The sequence below is a fragment of the Poecilia formosa genome, unplaced genomic scaffold, assembly GCF_000485575.1.
Source record: "Poecilia formosa unplaced genomic scaffold, Poecilia_formosa-5.1.2 Scaffold226, whole genome shotgun sequence".
Classification (NCBI taxonomy): Eukaryota; Metazoa; Chordata; class Actinopteri; order Cyprinodontiformes; family Poeciliidae; genus Poecilia; species Poecilia formosa.
The window spans coordinates 431,270-452,254 of NW_006800165.1; the positions used below are offsets into that span (position 1 = coordinate 431,270).

The window sequence follows — 20,985 nt, forward strand, 5'->3', positions numbered from 1 at the left end:
GAATTAAAGCTGAGACAAATAATGTGTGGGGAAAAAAACTCCAGTCTTCTCCCTATTGTCCTACTGCCATCTGCAGAAATGCACTGCTGCCAGTCAGAAACAACCAATCAGAGCAAAGGGGAGGGGCTTAGCACTGTCAGTGAACCTCAACCTGCTGTGAATGCGCAAGATAGTTAGTATAACCACTGATGGTGACAGATAAAGAGTATTCTGGTAACTGTAAGTTGTTTCTCCACCATTAGCACAGATGCTCTGCATACACAAGCCTGATTGACAGCGTTAAGACCCTACTCCTGGCTCTGATTGGGTTTTTTTTTGGTCGGGAACGGTGCGTTTCTTCAGACGACAATAGTAGGCCAAGGAGGAAGAGGAGGAGCTTGATTTTTTTGATATATTATCTGACTTTTGCTATACTGTCAGAAAATAGTGAAAGTTTTCAGAAATATATAAAATTTACATACTGCAGCTTCAGATGTATGTAATTTCAGGTGTAATAAAAAGCAAAAGCTTAACATGGTTTGTTCTTTTTTTTTCAACAAATTGTGTCAAAATTAAAGTATTTCTTTCATGCTAATGTTTGAAAACAAACAACAAAAAAGCTCTGGCATCATGCATGAAAATACCCAGACAGAGGAACAGATGCTTACAGGATGCAGAGCCAGGACTGCTGGTACTGGACCCCGGTGGCTGTCGCCGTCACGCCTTGGATTGTCTCAGACAGCAGATGAACTGTAGGTCAGATGTCAGACACAAGTTAGCTAAAGATAACATTCATTCCCATCGCCACACATTTTTGATTGGACTCAAAATATAATCAATATAAATATAACCAATCAAAAGTATCATTTTTCCAGTGCAACAAATACAGCTGCTTCATGGCAACTTAATGTTTACTTGGCAGAGCTGAGACATAAGTAACTATATTTCTAGTTGACTTGGAGCATTAATGCCTTTGCAAAATGTCTAATTTCATCATACATTGGTTTAAAATAGAGTGTTGGATAGGAAGGTATTGCCTAACATGCTGTGCTCAGACTCTCCATATAATGTCTACATCAGACGTATCTAATGAGCTTCTGCTTTAGACAGTGACGCCTGGCTGCACCGAGGAAACATCAGACCACGACAAGCTAATAAGGATGTCCATCCAACCTTAGGGAAACACCAGCACTCATTTTGAAAAACACATTTTAATATGCTGACATATTTGTGCTGCAGAATGATTAAACGGGGAGCGCTGCTGAAGGCAGCACATTGCTGCCGGATAACAGGAATCTCCAGGATGACTTCACATGCGCTAAAAAATGATGAATTGCTGGGTTTTGAGGGATATTCTTTCACGGGGACTGAATATACAGAGAACATTTGGCTTTTTTTTTGTCTCGTGGCATCCTCTTTAGCTAATCAGCAATAGGAAAATGACAGGCTGGAAATGTTTTGTATCATAAGCAGCGGGGATGATCATTTCCATATCATTCTGATTTTCCCTGCCAGTGATTTCTTTCTTCCTTGCGTCTTTGTCTTTCTCTCCATCACTCTTCTTTTCTCTCCCTCTGCCATGCCATCTCATCAATAAAGTATCCTCCATTCATGCCAGAAAATGATGGGCGTCACCATGACAACAGTATCACTGTGCTCAAGGAGCAAGAGCGCAGAGGATAATAGAGAGGTGTGTGTGCGCGTGTGCGTATAGCCAAAAATTAAGAAAGTAGAGTATAAAAGAGACGAGAAGGACAAGAAGGGAAAAGAAGCGGTTGCATGGTGTGAAAGAGAGAGAGGGAGAGAGAGAGAGAGAGGAAATGGAGAAATAAATAGAAAAGGAAACAGGCAGGAAAGGAGAACAAGAGGTAGTGCACATGGGGAGAGGAAAAAAAATGGAAGCAGAGCTGATATGAGTAAAAGCACACAAAGAGGGGGGGAGCATGAAAGTCAAAAAGGGGGAAAAAAAAAAACAAAACAAAAAAACCCTCCCCCCCAAAAAAAAACAGACAAGATGAATAGTAAAGGAGGAAACAGAAAGAGGGCAGAGAAATATAGGAGATGGACAGGGATTCAATTCAATTAATAGCAGTAAGCCTGACAGCCAAGTAGTAATCAAAAACCATCCAATTTCCCATTGACGTCAGGGACGAGATGAGGGGAGAGCGGGAAATGGAGACGGACAAAACGGCAGAGGAAGAAAAGATTAAAAGGAAAAGAGAAGGGGGATTAAGGATAAAAAAGAAAGTAGCAGAGGTTACAGGAGAGTGGAGGGAAATCACACAGTGAGAGCAGCCAATGTGCTCACCAAGGTCACATGGTTCTCTAAGCCAAGAGACTATCAGGCTAACATCACAGAAACAGAGAAGCTAACGGCTAATAATACAGTTAGCAGTGATAAACATGTCACTCGACATTTTTGCTACAATTACTTTATATAATTCTCATGTCTATGTGTTGTACACACAAGTGACACAATCAGTGCACAACATGAACAAAGTACATCTACAAGGTTTACTCTCTCAACTCATGAAAAAAAAAAACTATTTTTCAAGCTGGCATATTTTTAAATTCAAGCTAGCAGCACTTCCTGGCTTACTAAAATACTTCTAATGCCTTTTAATGCAACTCCAGTTTTAATAAAAAAAGAAATGATGCTGAATAAACGTGAAGCTCTGACTAAGGGTTTTCACACCTAGAGTTGGTTTCCTTTGGTTCGAATCAGCTGAAGAGTTTAACTTGCAACTTTTTTTTCCCTGTGGTTTGGTTTCTTTTCAAAGAGAGTAAACTCCAAGCGATTAAAAACCTAAACAAACCAGGCCAGAACGTTTAGTCAGTTTATTAGTCAGATGGGTCCAGGGCATGCAGAAGAAGCAAATGTTCCAACATCTGTTACTTACAACAGCTAAAGTGCTGCAGACCTCTTGTGCAACAGTTAAGGATCTGTGTTTGTGATTCAACTATAGGAATGTTGCAAAAAAATTAAAATAATAAAAAAAAATTGCATCAACTGGGGAAAACCACGACTGACCAAAAATCCACTCCTTTTTTTTTTTTTACCCCCAAAAAACCTCTCAATCTCTGTGATTTCTAACTCCTCTGCAAACAATGAAACAAATCTGGAACATTTTGGACGGTGTGCACCACATTAGATTTATCGTAAAATTAACACATTTCAGAAAAACACACATTGTACCAACAGTCACATGTGGTAGAGATACTGTGATGGGGCTGGTGAGAGGTTTTCAGACTGACAAGTCTTAGTATTGCAATGATCCAAAGCACAAGACGACACAAACCTGAGATGAAATGGGATTACACTGAGGAAGCTTTTCATGCTCAACAATTCCATCACAGTGATGCAAAAAGACTCAATAGAAGATTAAATTTTGTATTTTCTCAAGTAGTCTTTGATATTTAGATGTTTTGAATCGGAAATATCAAAGTGCGGAAATAGAGCAAAACAGCTGGAATCTGTATTGGGCAAACGCAAAGAAAACTTAGCAACTACATTTTGTTAGCAAGAGATGGTTTTGCAGCTTTCCTCAAATCCAAAAGTTTACATGCATGTCAGAGATAACTATCTTCTAAACTTCATGATTTGGGTTAAATGCTAAGTTTTCTGGCATTTAGCAAATAGAAATAATTTTGGTGATCCTAACTAAGCTAAAATAATAAATGTTTGGTCTGATTTAACTTCAGATGGGGAGAAAAAATGTTTTCCTGTTTTTTGCTTTGTTTTCAGCAGCAGGGTCACAGTCTAATTGGAAACTGTACATATCTGTGTATTTTACCACTACGTATTTCATTAAAAGTGGAAACAAAAATTGATGTTTTCATGTAATATCTCATGTTACACCTGTGGCTATTAGATGAGTGCAACAAAATTTGTAAGTTAGAGTGTTCGGCTTATGTCTAGGTACAGTTAGTAGTTTGGAAATTACGGTACTTATGCTCCATATGGCTGATTTAAAAAAAATCTAATTTAAAAGTCGGATTTTATGGCTAAAACTATCTTGAATGTGTATGGATTGACTGCTGGTGTGATCGTCTAGGTGACTAATTGAGATTTCTTCAAATCTTGTCATTGAAGTAAAGATTTCCGCATGGTTTCGTCAGTATTTGCCATACAAACACTGCTGTTTCCACACACACACACACACACACACACACAAAAGATCACAAATGCTTACACACAGCATATCAAACGTGACAAACTTCAATGGAAAATAATGAATAAATGTGAAGGAGGCAAGAATGGATGGCTGGATAGCCCACTTTGATCTCTGGGTTCTTGGTGGAATCATTTATTGTGTTATCCATGCAGTTTGGTTGTAGGGTAAAAAAAAACAGATTGCCGTTTCCCCCCCAGATCCCGTAAGGTAGTAAATAATTTGTGACTGACAGCGACAAATAAGCACAAGATGAATTTATAAACAAGCTAAACCAGGCCAATAATTCAAATGTTAATATTTCGTTTGGTCCGTGTGCCAGTTGAACATCAAAGAAAAGGAGAACGTCTACAGAGATGAGCTGCTACAAAAGAACACAGAGGTTATCAGTGTTTCTTTAAATGTGTATAAAAAAATAAAAAAAAAAGGAAAAGAAAAGCCCCCCGGCCCTCGCATATAAAAACCTTTTCTATTATGCCCTGAGGTGTTCTTAATAAAGATCATGTGCTGCAAAAAAAGAGAAAAGATCGACTGTGGCCTCGACCATTGTTCGACCTGTCGGTAAACACATGCGCACACTCACAAACACACACCACAGAGGAGGGAAAGAAAAAAAGAAGATTGGCTCCTTGTGAGTGTGGGGAGCTTTGAAGACGGTGATTAAACCAGGGGAATGTTCCCTACTGAAGGAGCAGGTGAAACGTTTTCAGTAATAATCCATCATAGCCAATCACCTTGCAGCTCACAAAGGCTATGATGTCAAATAGTGATGAGAGGGGCCACTGGGACTGGGTCAGAGGTCAAACTTTATTATCCCTGAGAGGCTTTGATGAAATTTAAATCATGTTTTATAAAACTCTTTGTTTCGTCATGTTACAACCAGAAACATCAATCTGTTTTTATTAGAATCTGAGACGACAGACCGACGCAATTTGTCTGTATTTGTGAAGTGGCAAGAGAAGGATATCATGTTTGCAAAATAAATTAAAACTAGTTGTTACTACTTTTTTAGGCAACAGTATGACTGTGAGTGGATGTCACAGCATCTCAAAAAACATTTGGAATGCCCGTCTTTGGGACAGCAGTCACATAAACAAGTGTGATTTGAACAACTAAACCACTCAGTTACTGCATTTAATCTTATTTTTAAATTTGTTGATATGTAATGATACTCTCATTGAATAAACAGTGGAGAAAACTAACAGTCCCAACAGCAGGGACAGTTTGGAGGGTTTTTAGCAGCATATTCCAAGCCTTTCTGTCTTGCAATTTTGATGTGAAAACCATAAATTCACTGTCTCAGAAAACGAGAATGTTATGAAAAAGGTGTTAAATGGAAACTCTTTGTGTCATCAGCTAATCAACTTAAAACACCTGCAAAGGTTTCCTGACCCTGTAAAGAGTCACCTGTCACAAAGTGGGGAAACCAGAAGGTCATTGCTTTAGAAGTTGGTTGTTCACAGAGTTCTGAATCCAACGATATTCACAGAAAATTCAGTGGAAGGACAAATTGTGGCAGTAAAACATGGAACAACAACAGGGAGAATGACTTGGCATTTGCAATTTGACAAAATGCAATGTCATTTCTTGTTTCATAATTGATGACCGTTATATTTTAGTGCCTCGTTGCTGAAATGTGCCCTGAAAATAAATCTGACTTTGACTGTAAAACGTGTCATAGAGTGATCTAATGTGATTTTCAGACTTTGAGACACTGAATTGTGGCTTTTCTTTACCTGTAATCCAAAATCAGTAAAAATGTAAAAATAAATAAAATCATGAAATATTTTACTCTGTGTAATGAATCCCTATAAAATGACTGTTTCACTTTGAGGTAACTGGCAAAAATATGTAAATAAATCTGTGTACACCAAACAAGCCGGGTTTTTTTCAGCAATGTTTTTTAAAAACCATGTATCCTGTTCCTTCCACTTCATTATTATGTGCTGCTTTGTAATGACTGCAGTTGAAACGTGATCAAAATTGAAAGTGTTTAATGAGTAGGAACCTGAGGGCTAAACAAGTAGCTGTCTCTTTCTTTTGTTCCTTTTTCTTGTTGCACAAGAAAAGAACCAAAGTAACGGACTCTGCTGGATGGACCTGCGGCAGATTTAAGGGGCAGGTGAAGAGGCATATCTGTGACACTGTGAAATTTTCCTGGTGTCTGTAATCATTTGATGACTAGATAGATCAACCCAGTCCTGAGTGTGGAAGGAAAAAAAAAAACACAAATGGCATACTGATGGTGATTGGTAGAGAAGTGAACGACTGATTGCAGCCTCACAGGGGCTGATGCTGACATTTTCATCCAATTAACACAGCTTACCGTCATCAAAGAAAACGAAACTTTGAGACTTCTCTGCATGTGCAGCAGGTGGGAGAAAAAAAACCAAGAGAAAAAAAAATAGTCAGTACAGTCACCAGTAAGCAGTTTCTTAGGTTTTATACATAAAAAAACCACACACACACACACACACACCGCCGAGTCAATCTGGTCGCACGTACACACATTTTCTGGTTAACAGACATGCACATAAATATCTCTGCTGAACAGAAGCTTCATTTCCTGCCCTCTTTTACCTCATGCATATTAAATATCCTTTTCTAAAGAAGATCCCTCAATGTCATATCGTTGTTGGCGGGACTGAGATCTCATCTTTATTACTATCTAAAGGCTATTACCAAAAATTGGATTTTATCACTGATAGCAGTTCTGCATTTGCTTGGTTCAAAGAAACCCCAAAGATGTCAAAGAAGAGATCAGGATGAAGAAGAAAATGACCAGCGTTTGAGCTGGTGCAGAGCTGGAATAAATGGTTTCAATTCAATGTTCTGATAACACCAGCAGAGGGGGAAAAAAAAAACAAAAAAAAACTCATCGCTGGACATAAGTTAGTGTTATTAATGTCTGACGGCGAGGAGCTGCTGGTATTCAGAAAACATTTCTGTCAATATTCAAACTAAAATTGATTTTTCTTTTGTCAATTTTTAAAACCAATTAATAAAAGGAGAAATAAACAATAAAATGCTGAAAGGTACTTTTAAAAGGTCCAACACGTTAATTCAATTTGTATTATAACTCCTGCTGCAAAAGCATCATTAGGAAAAGATAGACAAATACAAAAAGAATGAAAAACACAAGATAAATTAAGTTTCTTCCAAAAATGCGCGTGGGTCACTACAATAATGTCACCTTGAGTTAAATTAAAGAATCTCAGACAAATTACAATTAATTTTAAGCAAAGGAAAACAGAAAAGAAACATTCTTACTGCTGCAAAAACAAACATACTGATATTGACAATAACTATCATACTCAATTATTGTTACTTTGATGTAAATACTAAAACAAAACTGAACCGTCAGAACTGATCTGTAATTTCTATCGTATAATATTATTGCAGGGATATTTTCAAGCAGTCAAACTGAGGTGAAGTAACCATCATTCAGTCAGCTGACTGGCAGTGAGCAGCAATATTGGGGCAGGGGCAACAACAGCATCCTTGTTTTGTGGTCAGTTCTGATTTTGATGCATCTACTCATACTTGGGTCTGTTCTGTTAACTTTTAAAGCCTCTGGTTCAATCCTGACTTTCTCATTTGAGACTTGTTGCTGTATCAGCTCATCCCAAACTGGAAATGATATTTCATTGTTTCTGTTTCATCAAATAAAGGCCGGTTGCAGGTTGTTCAGAACAATGCTACCAGGCTTCTGAAATAAACATCCACCCTCACATGTGCCTCCACTGCTACATCTGGTTTATTCCGGAGTGCAATTCAAAATTCCTGTTCCGACTTGGTTCGATTTTCCTGTCCAGGCGGCCGGTTATATCAGAGGACTCCAGAGCATCCAGTAGTCCTCTGATGCATCAGACTGGTGGAGGAAAGCCTCTGAGGTCATGTGATAAGGAGCTGCTGATAGTTCACCACACTAAGCTGGAAACAAAGGGAGACGGAGCTTTGCTTTAAGTGACTAAGACGACTCTGAAACTCTCCTCCTTGCTCTAAGTGAAAGGGCTTAAAGCTGCAGGATGTAACTTGTATATAATTTTTTTTTTTTTTACATATTTAATGAAACTGTCACTATGTTGTGACAGTGTAATATGAGATGGATAAACTGTGAAAAAAAGTCTCCTCCAAATCCTCCCTGTGCTGCCATTACCGTCTGAAGAAATGTACCAAAAACAACCAATCAGAGGGCGGAGGAGGAGCTTAGTGCTGTCAATCAACCTGTGAATGTGCTAAAGGTGGAGAAACAAGTTACCATTACATCAAAACTTGTTCATCTGCCATTATTGGTGGCCATGTTAACTAGCCTTAGCATTCACAAAGCTGTATTGTAGCATAGACCAATAGGGTATGCTTGATGGACAGCGCTAAGACCCGCCTCCTGCCTCTAATTGGTTGTTTTTTGTCAGCACTGGGAAAAGGCAAAGCAGCTCTCAACAGATCACCTGTCTCACACCATAGTGTCAGGACATGGTTCGTTTCAACAAATATCTAAAAAATATATATATATATTTTATAAAAGTCGCATCCTGTGGCTTTAAATGTATAGGAATCTGATCAGTTTTAAACACAACACTTTTTGAAAACTTCGATATTTGTAATTGGCCTGAGGTGAGAACTCATAAACTCCCCCTGCTGGTTTTTTTCTATTTCTTCATAAAAGCTCAACTTATGAAACCTCACTTTAACTCATATAGCCTCTTTTTGATTTGGCACAACAACAGACCTGAGGAGCTGCATGTCACTGTGGCAGATGATAAAGCTGTGCTGACACCGAGACACAATGCATAAGTTCACTCTGCATGCAGCCAGCTCTAATGCAATTATGTTATCTTCTATTTATGTAGAGAACTGTTCTAAATCTTTGCACAGGGAACTATGCAGAACACCAAGAGTTCAAGTTTTTTTTTCTGTAAACATAGATTTATCGTTTCTCTACACAGATATACAATCTGTGCCAGCAGATGGGCCGTCAGATCTGCATGTTCTGATCACCGTACCAACAACTTGTGTGTAGAGCAGTTTATCCAAATCTAAACAAATCGTCTCCCCAGAGAAGCGTGAGTGGAAAACTTCTGCAATGCGGCAGAGACAGGTGAGAATTACCCGGGTCCAATCAGCAGTTGTTTTAGTTTATCCTCAGCTCAGTCTGCTGGAACTGCTGATGGATTCTGTTTTATTGAATAAATTGAAAAATCTTCCAACAAAAAAAGCTCCATAAAAAATATGCTGTGTAACTGTGTAAAAAAAAATTGAAGAGTTTCTACCTATTTTCATATCAAACTTCCTCCCTTTTCTAGACTGACATTTTCAAGAATCCCCAAACCTATTTAGTTCATTTTTTAAAAACTATAAATCGAAAACTTTAATATGAATAGAAGGTATGCATTTTACAGCAAAACTGAAAGGATTTCTATGTTCTTAAAACCTTGAATGGGTGAGCCAACCTTTTTAAGATATTACAACTGGATTATTGTCGGTGTTAGTCAGGTCAGCCTCCACAGCCCATCCAGAATGCTGCAGTTTATTTTCTGACACGAACCAAAAGGCTTGAGCATATTTCCCCAGTAGCCTACTTGCTTCTCCTCACCGACTTGCTGTTTATTTTGAAATTGATTTGAAATCTTTGTTGTTGACTGTTGATTATAAGGTACTGGACAAACTGTCTCCTGAGAGTCTGCCTGGCTTCCTGCAGCCTTCCTGCAGGAAGCCTCGAGCCAAACTGCCGAAATCGGTTCTCATTGTCGCAGATGTGTGACAAAAATCAGCCTCATGTCATCCACCTCTTCTCGTCACAACCTTCCTGTCGAACCTTTTGCAATAGTCAGACATTTTTCACATCACACAAGTCATGTGATGAACAAACGGTGACAAGACAAAGAAGACAGGAAGTGGTACAGGGGATGATGGCGCAGCATGTTTTTTAGCGTCTTTAAAATCCCGCGTGAACAAGTTTGTTCACGGGGGATTTTAAATGCGTTTATGTTACGTAATTGTAAAATTGTGTTTTTTTTTTGACATCAACAGAATTAATAAAGTTTTGCGCACATTTGACATGGAGACGCAGCTTCTGACCCAAGCTGGAATTCACTGAGCTCCTGAGTGTGGCTAATTCTTTCACAGATGTTTATGGCAAACGTCAGCTGGCCGACTTTAGCCAACACACCTCCAGCCATTGAAGCTGACAAGGTCATATTAGTTAAATCATTTTTAAATGATTTCTAAAACATTTGAACCACCACCTCCTGTGCTTTGTTCTGTTCACTTTTCCATACAACATAAACCAAAGCAGTCCAGAAACGTGGAGCTCTTGCCATCTCTTTCCTGCAAGTAGTCTGTGATTTTTGGCGACCCGATGGGTACAAAATCCCACTGTAAACTTTAAAAGTCAGTGAGCTTGAGCGCTCACATGCCTGACGGAGCTTCAGTCATAGTCTGAATGCACAGATCGACAAAAGGAATTTTTCAGAGGACAAAACAAAAGCTTACGGATACAAAGTAGATTGTAGATGCTTATAAAGCAATTGATTTACACAAGTTTAGAAAGCTATGGTCTCAAATGTAAATCCATGCAGCTGTCAACACAGGAAAAACAATCCTTCTACCAAATGATTCATTTTTACCTTTTCTTTGGAATCCAGCTTTTATTTTACTTGCTCAAATGCTCACAGTACACTTTTACCTGAACCTTTGCCCTCCAGTGTGAAACCTTCCTGTTGACTCATTAATTTATGCACAGAATATTTATAGCAGGGATGAGGGATGATGGGTTAGATCTGTCAAATCTGAGGATTTAAATCTGCTGTTTAGTTGTGTTTTTTTCTGTTCAGACCTTCCCTTCTCACCACAGGCCTAACAATGACACTGTAAGGTTACAATGTGATCCTCATTTGATTGCAGGAGTAATTAGGGACCAGAAATAGCTACAGAATTTTGTAGGTTAGTTTATAAATGTTGTGACAGAAGATTTATTAGTGTGTATGCAAAAGTATTCATGCTGATAACATTTTTCACCAATTACAACAACAAACGTTACTTTGTAAATTGTGGTGGTGGAGATTCAGCTTTCCACAGAACAGTGGTCACTTCAATGTGTTATTTTGGTTTATTTTTACACAATTTAGTTTAAGCCTATGTTTTAAACACATTTTTATTTTGTTCCAGATGGAACCTTTGCATTTGTGCGTTTCTGGTACACCGTAAATCTGATGCACAACTGAGACATCAGCCACTCCGCTCGGCCCACTGGTGGCTCATACATCTATTTATTCAATAATTCAGCAGCAAAAAGGGGTTTTGAATTGAAAATGTTGCCTATTATATCCACACATAGTTTTCAAATGAAATGTTATTGATTACAGACCCTACCATTAACTTCACTACTACTTTAAATACAGAGCAACACTTTAATAGTTTAGATCAAAGCATGTTGCTATGTTAGATAGGCCTAGTTAAAGTCCACAGCTTTATTTAAACCCTTGTCTTAGTAGAAATTAACAAACAACTCAAGCAGTTTTACAAATAATTACATGATGGCTAAACTAAAAATAATAGTAATGTGTTTTGACAACAGACTTGTTTTGAAAGAAGAAATTAGTTTTTATTTTATTTTACAGCTAACAATTTTTTTTGTATCATAATTTGAAAAAGCAAAACCAAAAGAAGAAAAAACGGAAGATTACATAAATACAGGTAAATTGGAGAGTCAGAAATAATATCTCCAACATTTTCTGTTGAAATGAAGGGACAGTAACCAGAACCAGAGCAACGTCATTGGTGCACCTAACAGAGAAAACTCCAACTCCTTACAAAACCATAGAGGAAGAGAGGAAAATGTAATTACACAATACACCTTTAATCACAACATTACCTATTAGTCATTCAGCAACCACTGTACCAGTACGTGCTCAGGCATATTTAGTCCCCAAATCATTCACTGCTTTAAATATTACATGTCAGAAGATGATGCCAGTTTCACTTAGATGGTTGTTCAAATGTCTAAAGTGAAAACCCTTATCCAAGCATTGCATCATCATAAGCATGGCTGGCATTATTCCTCAACACAATGCACGCACTCTTCCTTCCTTTATGCTGAATCCCAAGACAAAAGTGGAGCCAAAAACAGCATGCTGGCCTCCAAAACCAAACTCCTCTCTACATGTCAGAGCAGGACTAATTATCTCTCTGGGCTTTCATCTTTTTCATTTTATGTAATTCTCCCCTTTTTTCAGGGAACGCTATAATCTTCCCCTGTTCGCTTTATCTCACAGCTGTACAGTATTACAGCCGCAAATGAGCTGGCCCGCTCGCCAGCTGTAATACCCCACTGTGGCGGAGGGAGCCCAGATACGGCAGAAATTAATACCTCCAGAGATATGGCTTGTTGATGGCGTACTCGGGGTGTGATATAAACTTATTCCCACAGCAAGGGTCTTTGTTCCTCCCCAAGAACGTCCCCCCCAGTCACCCCAAAAAAAAAAAAGACGGCAACAGTCGGATTCAGGAATCTTTCCAGATATCTGGGAATTCAGACTGAAGGGAACGGACTCCTGAACAGGATATTAATGAGTGGGATCTTTATTAAATAATTAGTATGCTGAACTTAATTAAAAATATCTGAAATCAGCAGACTTGTTGGAAGTTTTCAGTAACTGTGTCGTTTTGATGCCTGAACGGTATTTTTAAATGTAATTGAATGCATTTTGTAGCTTTTTCGCAGCTTAAAAGTGATATTTTCTTGCTCCTCATGCTAATGCATCCACCCAGCATGACAACTCACTCTCCAGCTGATTTAAACAGTGCTTTATCATTTCCATTAGAGTGAAAACTCATGATGATCTCTTGTAAGAAGGTTTGACCAACACTAACTTATGAATTTTTGAAACACTTAAAAGTTTCAGATCATGAAATAATATTAATAGATTAAATTAAGACAAATACAAAAAGCAGTTTAAATATAAAAAGGGGGGTAAATACTTTTTTTGTAGCTGTGTATATACCTTTATTTGGGATCATATTGAAAACAACATGCCACTCTATTGTTCCTCTTGTTATTTTTTTCCAATTGATTTAAGTTTGTAAAAAAATTAATATAGTATTTTATTATAAATGTTATTTTGGAAGACTTTAATCAATATTTGAGTAGGGATGTCAGTGGAACAGTTCAATAACATTAATGAAATTTCAATCCAATTAAAAGTTTACACAAATTATGACTTTCTTTTTAAAAACAAACTGTTAACATAAAAACAGTTTTTTTTAATATAATTACTTTAATCAAAGTATGAAGATGACTAAATATGCAACAGTTTAACATTTTTATTTTCTTCTCAAGTCATGAAACTTTCCATTTAGTGCATCCAGGGCAGAGGCCTTGAGGTTCTCTAAGCTCCAGGCACATAAACCGGGTTTCTTTATGTAAACACTATGAATCACTTTAGGATTATTTAGTAGCTTTAATTATTCATTATGAGTCATATTGACTTTGCTGCGCTTTTGAAATGAAAATCTTTTTTACGTAATGATTAGTAATGCCATGCCCAGAATGTTAACAGCATTGCATGTTTATGTTTTATGTGTGAGTGTAGTCTTAAGATGTTATTATTGAAATATTTTAAGGACCTTTGAGAAATGTTCTGATGCCTGGTGTGGAACGTCTTCAATCTTACTATTACAGGGGCAATATTGTGTTTTCCAGGCATATAACACCATTTTATAGCACAATAAAGTAACTATGTTAACTTAAGTCATTACAGAAATGTTGTATATATCAAATATGACGTAAAAGAAATGTTACTTTGCAATTTAAAATTGAAATCGTGCCTCTGTCTCTTTAGGAAACTCCTACTCTTTCTGAAACTTCGCCTTCTGGAAGTTATCTCAAGATTCACCCAGGAATTTTGCACAGCTGAATGGTTGCGATGGAGATTAAAGGTTTCTCAAACATATGTGAAAGAATCAAAGCAAGCAGGTATGGTTTTGTTGAGGGAATAATATAACATGATGTAAAGCGCTAAAATGCTGATTTTACTTAATCCTGTCCCTTTAATGCTGTGATCAGGAATGTTTTTAATGTCCTCCTATATTAATTTTTAGAGTAGCTCCAAGCATCCGACCAACAGACGTAGCAAACCCTTTTTCACTGACCCAAAAACAGGCTCCTTGTGGGGTATTCTGGGACAGAACAGGCCAGCAGCAGCTGCTGCCACAGCCTCAGAGCCTCAGAAAGCCATTTGAAAAGCTACGTGAGTGATTGATGACAGAAGTCAATTATCACCTTGTGAATGTGTGGCGGCCTGCGGTGCAGGGCGAGCATCGCACACAAACCACCTCAGACTAACGAACACAGCTGTGGACACCAGAGCAGCCAGACCGGAAAAACTCTGGTCAAAGAGCAGGTTGCAGACTAATGTTACCGCCTGATGCTCATCAAGTACAGAAACACTGGACTGTAGCAGAAATTCTATAGACAAAAATAGATATATGTATATAACTTCTTCCTTACAAATTATTTTTTTAAAGTAAACGAGTCCTTGACTTCTTTTATGATGGAAATGTATCAAAAATGGGTCCATACTGTTATGCAGCAGGTTGTTTTTCTCTTGCTCTAATAGGCTGAGGAGATTTGTCCAAACGCGACGGTACCTTGCTTGCCTCTCAGTCGGGGGAAAAAAAAAAAAAACAACCAGTGTTGAAGGAAATACACTAATGGTAAAGGGATTTAGAAGGGAAAAAGGGCAGCAAAGCAGGAGAAACTATTGTGTCAATTTATTTTTTCTAGCCAGAACTGTGAGCCTGCAGTAAAAGGCTTTGGCCTGGAATAGTTAAAGAATAGTTAAGTTGTACCACTGCAGACCCTGGAGGGTTAGGTACTGCTTCTTGGTTCAGTTGTTTGCAGACATAATTTGTTTTATGACCAAAATCTTGTTTGGATGCTGTGGAACTAGTAAATAAAGAAATGCCAACGATATGACCCATATCTCTATTCCAGTTACAGTTTCAGGTTTGTTTGATACTGACAGGATCAAATATTTCAGTGCAGGTAACTCTTTTGTCCACGTGTTGATGTAGTTTATGAGGTGGTTGTTCCTCCTTAAAACACTTCGACTGACACCACAATAAAGAAGGAAATGGTGATCGAGTCATTTAGTTTTTCTGCAAGTACATTTTCTAGGTTATGTTTTGTATTTTACATTTCCCTAGATATTATCAATTGAATAGAAATTCAGCAACGAGATAGAAAAACACAACAGGACCTTGAAAGTGCTTTATGATTTTTGTGCTTCAACAGAGAGGCAGTGAGAAATCAGCTAGCGACAGGAAATACTCAAACTGACAACTCAAAGTTAGACATTTTAAGTAACAGGTTAATGTTAAAGAAAAACGAGGCAGGAGAAGCACAGAGATGTAAAGCAGTTTAAAGAAAACTAGTTTTTCTAACATTTCAAGATCTATATGGAGTTTATTCAAGCTGTGAGACAAAACGAGACTTTCAGTAGGTAACAGGAAGGCTGAATGGAGAACAAAGTTGTCCTGATTCATTTGTTTCAGATTCTACTTTGAGCTGAGGTTGCCTTGAATGAACTTGTATCATGCACTTTTCAGTGATGGATTTGTTATTGTTTTATATGCATTTTCTCTCTCTCTTTTTGTAGGGTTAGAAGCAGACTTCAAGGGTGTTGACTTGTTTTATTTCCTCTACTCCTGTCTCTTTCTTTCCCTTTGAACATTTTCCCCACCAGTCTCCCTTTATGTTCCATCTCTGTAGCCATAACATTTGATATAAGCAAAGCATTTTCCAAAAAAGTTATATATATGTATATGTATTATTTTATACAATTATCAATTATTATACAATTATTTATACAATATATTATGGCAAAAGCTGTGATGCTCCAAATGTGAAAGTAAATCTGTTGAGTCTCACTTTGACATTTGACAACAGTTTTGTTAGCTGCCACACAGTAAAGTAAAAAATTTGCTCTGTTTTATCAGAGTTTTAAACATCTGTGTTGCTGTTTCTTTAATGCTAGCCATGCTAACAGTCATTTATACGAGATGCTAACGTCAGTTTAAAATCTTGGCTATGAATGACAATGTTGTTCTGATCTCAAAATATTACTAGAATTCAGAGCAACTCCTCTCGCACACAGAACAACATAACCTTAATATTATGCAACTAGTCATGGAAATCAGGCTGAAAACATTTCTTGAACATGTTTCTTATTTCTGTTTGTATCACATGTACAGCTCAAAAATGTTAATGTGAAAATATTTTGAGCATACTAACGATTTTTTCCAAAATGTAAGAAAAAAAAAGACTTCCATTTGTCTGAGCTCAAACATTTTCCTTGTCATAAGGCTTCTTTTTCTGTAATATTATAAAACAACAAAATAGGTTTTACACAATATTATATTACATCAGACCAATAAACTATTTTTAATACAAAAAAGTATGTTTAACAGCTTTTAATCTGACAAATGAGTCTCATCGGGACTCGTATTCAAGTTCACTGACTTCTCCTTGCAGTTTGTGTTTTGTCTCGCATGGTTAACGCTCAGGTGTGGGATTCTTGCTTACCGTTGACCTCTTGAGCTCCTGCATCTGTGAAAAGCATGCTCATCACCTCTTCAAAGTTACACCCGGGCTCGGACACGTGGCTGTCCTCGCCTACGTGGTGCAACATTCTCTTGAGGACGTCGTCCAGGGAGGCGGCTGTCTCATCCAACAATATGCTAGCCCTCGCCAGGAAGCCATCCAAGTCCCGGTGTGCCCGAACCTCCTCCTCGAAGTTCATGAGCTTCACATACTGTGGATGAGATTGGATTGTTTAACTACCGTCTTAAAACCACGGTCAACGATTACGTGTTGAATAAAACTGAACAGCAAAGAACAAAACAGAAAAAAAAAACTGACCTCATGAAAAATAAGCTGATCCTTTTGTAAAATTTGGAATGAAGTCAGAGCATCATAAATAAGGTGTGAACATCTTCTGGGAGTAGAAATACTACTGAGCACATATTATAAATGACAAACTATCTGTTAATGTAACTTCAGTTTTGAAAATTAATTCAAAACTGAAGTTTTTTAATTTTGAAAAATGAAACATAAAATTAATTTTATTTTCAATACACTGACTCTTACATGACCCTCTTAATTGGATTTTTGTCCTAACCGTTCTGCTGATGCAGTCTTTACAAAAGATTTAAGGGCAAATTCAAAATTTCATGAAACATTTCAGCTAAGCTAGAAACAGAGGCAAGGTAGTGGTAAATTCATAGATTGTTCCTATCAAACATGGGATGGTCTTGATTAAGTCAGTTTATTCCACCTATTGTTAAGAAAATTAAAATTTAAACAGGTAGAGTTTTATCTCTTCAGTTTACCACAAAGTCACTCCCTCCTTCATCTACATCAGAAAATTGTTTACTTAAACTAAATCATAGTTTAAGTCGAGTTAATGTAATTCAATGGAAATTTTAAGTCGTTATTTTAACAGAATGACATTTTTTAGTCAAAATGTTAAACCTCCACAAAAAATGAAAAAACAACAACAACAAAACTGTAAATGTCAGTTTATAGTAATAATCCACATCCTCCCACAAACCAGCTGAACATCGATAAGAACCACTTCATTCTTCTGGTGGATTCGGATTGAAGGAGTGCAGAATAACATGCAGATGGGTGAATGAACAGAAGGACGAGAGCAGCTAGATTAAAAGCCCAGACACTCTGCAGACCCCGGCTCCATTGATTGTGGGGTAGACAGAAATTCTAAAGATAAGTGGAGCTCCTGCTGTTCTTTTTAAAATAAGACAAGCATGAAAAAGGAAAGTCTATAGTTTGTCGAGTTATTTCCGTAAAGAACTTTAAGAACAGAAATATGTTTTTTTGCGGGGCTTTGGTTATTTTTCAGGTCACTGAAGTGATTTAAGGCTTTAGGAATGAATTAACCTGAGTTTACCTTTACATCCTGTTTGTTTATGTCTGTTCATCAGTAGAATTATGTTAAAGCAGCAGTATGTAACTTTTATAAAGAATTTTTTAAAACATATTTGTTGAAACTGCTATGTCACGACAGCATGGTATGAGAGAGATCAGTAAAAAAAAAAAAATAAATTGAGTTCCACTGCCTTCTCCCAGTCCTAACTAGAAACAACCAATCAGAGCCAGGAGGCGGGTCTTAGTGCTGCCAATCAGCGCTGCCCATCAGCAGAGTTTGTTGTGAATGATAAGACTAGGTGGCATGGTCAGTGATGATGGCGAATAAACAGTTTTCCTGTAATGTTAAGTTGTTTTTTTTAGCAGCGCGTTCATGAGATTGATTGACAGATTGACAGACTCTCCTCCTTGCTCTGATTGGTTGTTTTTGGATGAGAACTGTGCAGATCACAATAGCAGCACAGGGAAGTGGTGGAGAAAATATTTTTTTTTCCACTTCTCTGTCTCCTACCGTCTCAACATGGTAACAGTTTTAACAAATTTGTAAAAAACATTTTTTTTTAAATATATCTCATTTTTTAAGGCTGCTTACTGCAACTTTAAGGAAGATAGGAGCCATATTCTTGTACAAATCTACAGCCCTTCCAGAAGATTTAAAGGGACAGTCCTATGTGTTCTCCAGGCACAACTTAACTATTTTACCTTCAATTGTTAAAAAAAAATGCCATAGATTTCAAATGACTTAAAATTTGAAATTTTAATGGACTAATATAATATAACCTACAGCTAAAAAAATGTTGATTTAACATAACACTGTCATTTTAAGAAGTTCAATTTAATTTGATTTAATTTAAATCTTTGGTCCAACTGAACAAAGTCACACATTTCAAATCTGTTCGAATTCAAATTAGCCTTTTGACGCGAACATCCACGTACATAAACGTGCAATTACCGAATTTATTCTGACCACTTTAAATGGGCTAACGTGTATCACAGTTCTAGAGGTAATGTGTGGTTGTTGCCATGTGAGGCTGATTAAAGGGGGGAAAACAGAAGGAGAGAGCAAACACACAGAACTGTGGCACAGAATGGAGGGATTAGTAAAAAGGACCAGGCAAGCTGTTGGTGCCGCAAACTGAAATCACTGACAGCCTTGTAATGGAGAAGTATCATGACATGCTTGTTCGCCACTTTAAGCTGTATTTTGTCTGAAGTGTGACACAATGAAACATAGGTTTGGTACACTGCAAAGAAGTCTGCGAAGTACTTGGGTGTGGCAACAAAACTAATCTCAAATTCATCCGTCTCGGGGGAGAAAAGCAATACATATTTTCATTCGTAGAATCAGAAGTGCATCTTGCGGCATGAATAAAACGCTGAAAAAAAAAATCATAATGTGTCTACAGTTTTGGCACATCACACAGTGCAGGCACGCTGGAATGATTTGTTTTAGCAACCTTGAGGGATGAGAGCGGAGTAAAACACGAGAAGAAGCAAGTCGCGGAAGAGATCGAGAGAATAAATTTTCCTCATCTTCCCAAAAAGTGAGGCAGCATATAGTTGTGGTAAAGGTCACGCCATGCCAGCGGTAGAAAAGTGGTTTGAATTCAGCAGAAATGATGAGGAACCTGTGTTTCAGTGCCCAGAGTAAATTCTTGGATAGACTGTGCATATATATTTAGCAATCCACTCACATATTCATTGAGCAATTATTTGAATTTTAAACAGCAATGTCTCCGAATGTTATGGAGCGTTATCGAGTGCAGCGAGGCAGCTTCTTGTTCCCACTGGACATTGAAAGTGATAATGCATAAACACACTCACTGTAGGTTTCCCAAATGATTCCAATTTTATTTTTTAATTTTTTTTTAGCGCTGACCTTCACTGTGCCAATTTTGGTGAGTTCCAGTTCCTCTCTTTGGGCTTGATAGTTTTTTTTAAAAGAAAAGCTAACGTACAATAAAAAAATACAAATACAGTCAAAAATGGGACATTTTATTCTGCAGAGACTGACGATCTGATTGGATGCTGGAAAAGACCGTTGTTGCATTTATGTTGTGTTAAAAGGAGCTAGCCTATTAGTGAAGCTATTCAAGCCTAAAATAGCATCTCAAAGCTAAACATGCAACAGCGACACAGTCATCCAGAGCTAATGTCAGCGTACAAAGCCGAATGGTAAAATAACACTTTGCACCATTCTGATGGTTGAAAATCTTAAATATTGGTAAACAACAATAAATATCTTTGTTGAGCTCATATTTCTATTTATTCAATAATTAAGCCACGAAAATGGTTTCTGAATTGAAAATGTTGCTCATTTTATCAATATATGCTTTTGATTATATTCCACTTAATTGAGATTAATTATACATACCTCGCGATTTATTTGATTAAGGACTTTAATCAAGTCCCACCACTTCTACAAACGCAAAAAGAGACTTTGCTCGAGTTTCTTTCAACAAGAGCTTTAACGGCTCTTGGCAGATTCTCCAATCTAAGTTCTGGATATTATTTGAACATCATATATGATTTTTATTCCACTAAAATTCCAATAAAACATTAAATCTGTGACTGTAATGAGACATCACATCCCAGAAAGTGGAGAACTTTCTGGGATGTGAATACTTCACAAGGTGCTGGATAGTGAGGATTTAAAATGCTTCAGTGTTTTGAAGTTTCATTGTTCAACATGTAAATGGTTGCTCCTATTTTCTGTTCATCTCTGGTTTAAATAAAGTTGCTAAACATTTGTGGCTGCACTCCTTATCTGAATATTGTCAAAGATTTTTGATCCCCATATCGACTGCATAAATATGTTTGCTTACCCGTCTTGATGTGTTCAGTAACACACAGCCAGAGTCATCGGCATCTAAAGACAAAATAAAA

General features: G+C 37.4%; 1 protein-coding gene across 4 annotated transcripts in view; it reads right to left on the reverse strand.

Moving 5' to 3' along the window:
* The window catches only part of slc4a11 (solute carrier family 4 member 11), a 119,793-nt gene that overhangs the window by 48,754 nt on the left and 50,054 nt on the right, over positions 1-20,985 (reverse strand). For 3 of the 4 annotated variants that reach the window (XM_016679930.1, XM_016679931.1, XM_007568578.2), the window contains 4 exons: positions 20,925-20,968; positions 16,738-16,966; positions 6,478-6,510; positions 648-729 (listed from right to left, as the gene is read on the reverse strand). In XM_016679930.1, the coding sequence (XP_016535416.1) occupies positions 648-729; positions 6,478-6,510; positions 16,738-16,966; positions 20,925-20,968 (388 nt within the window). The remainder of the gene's footprint in view (positions 1-647; positions 730-6,477; positions 6,511-16,737; positions 16,967-20,924; positions 20,969-20,985) is intronic. The other variant, XM_016679929.1, reaches the window with a different exon arrangement.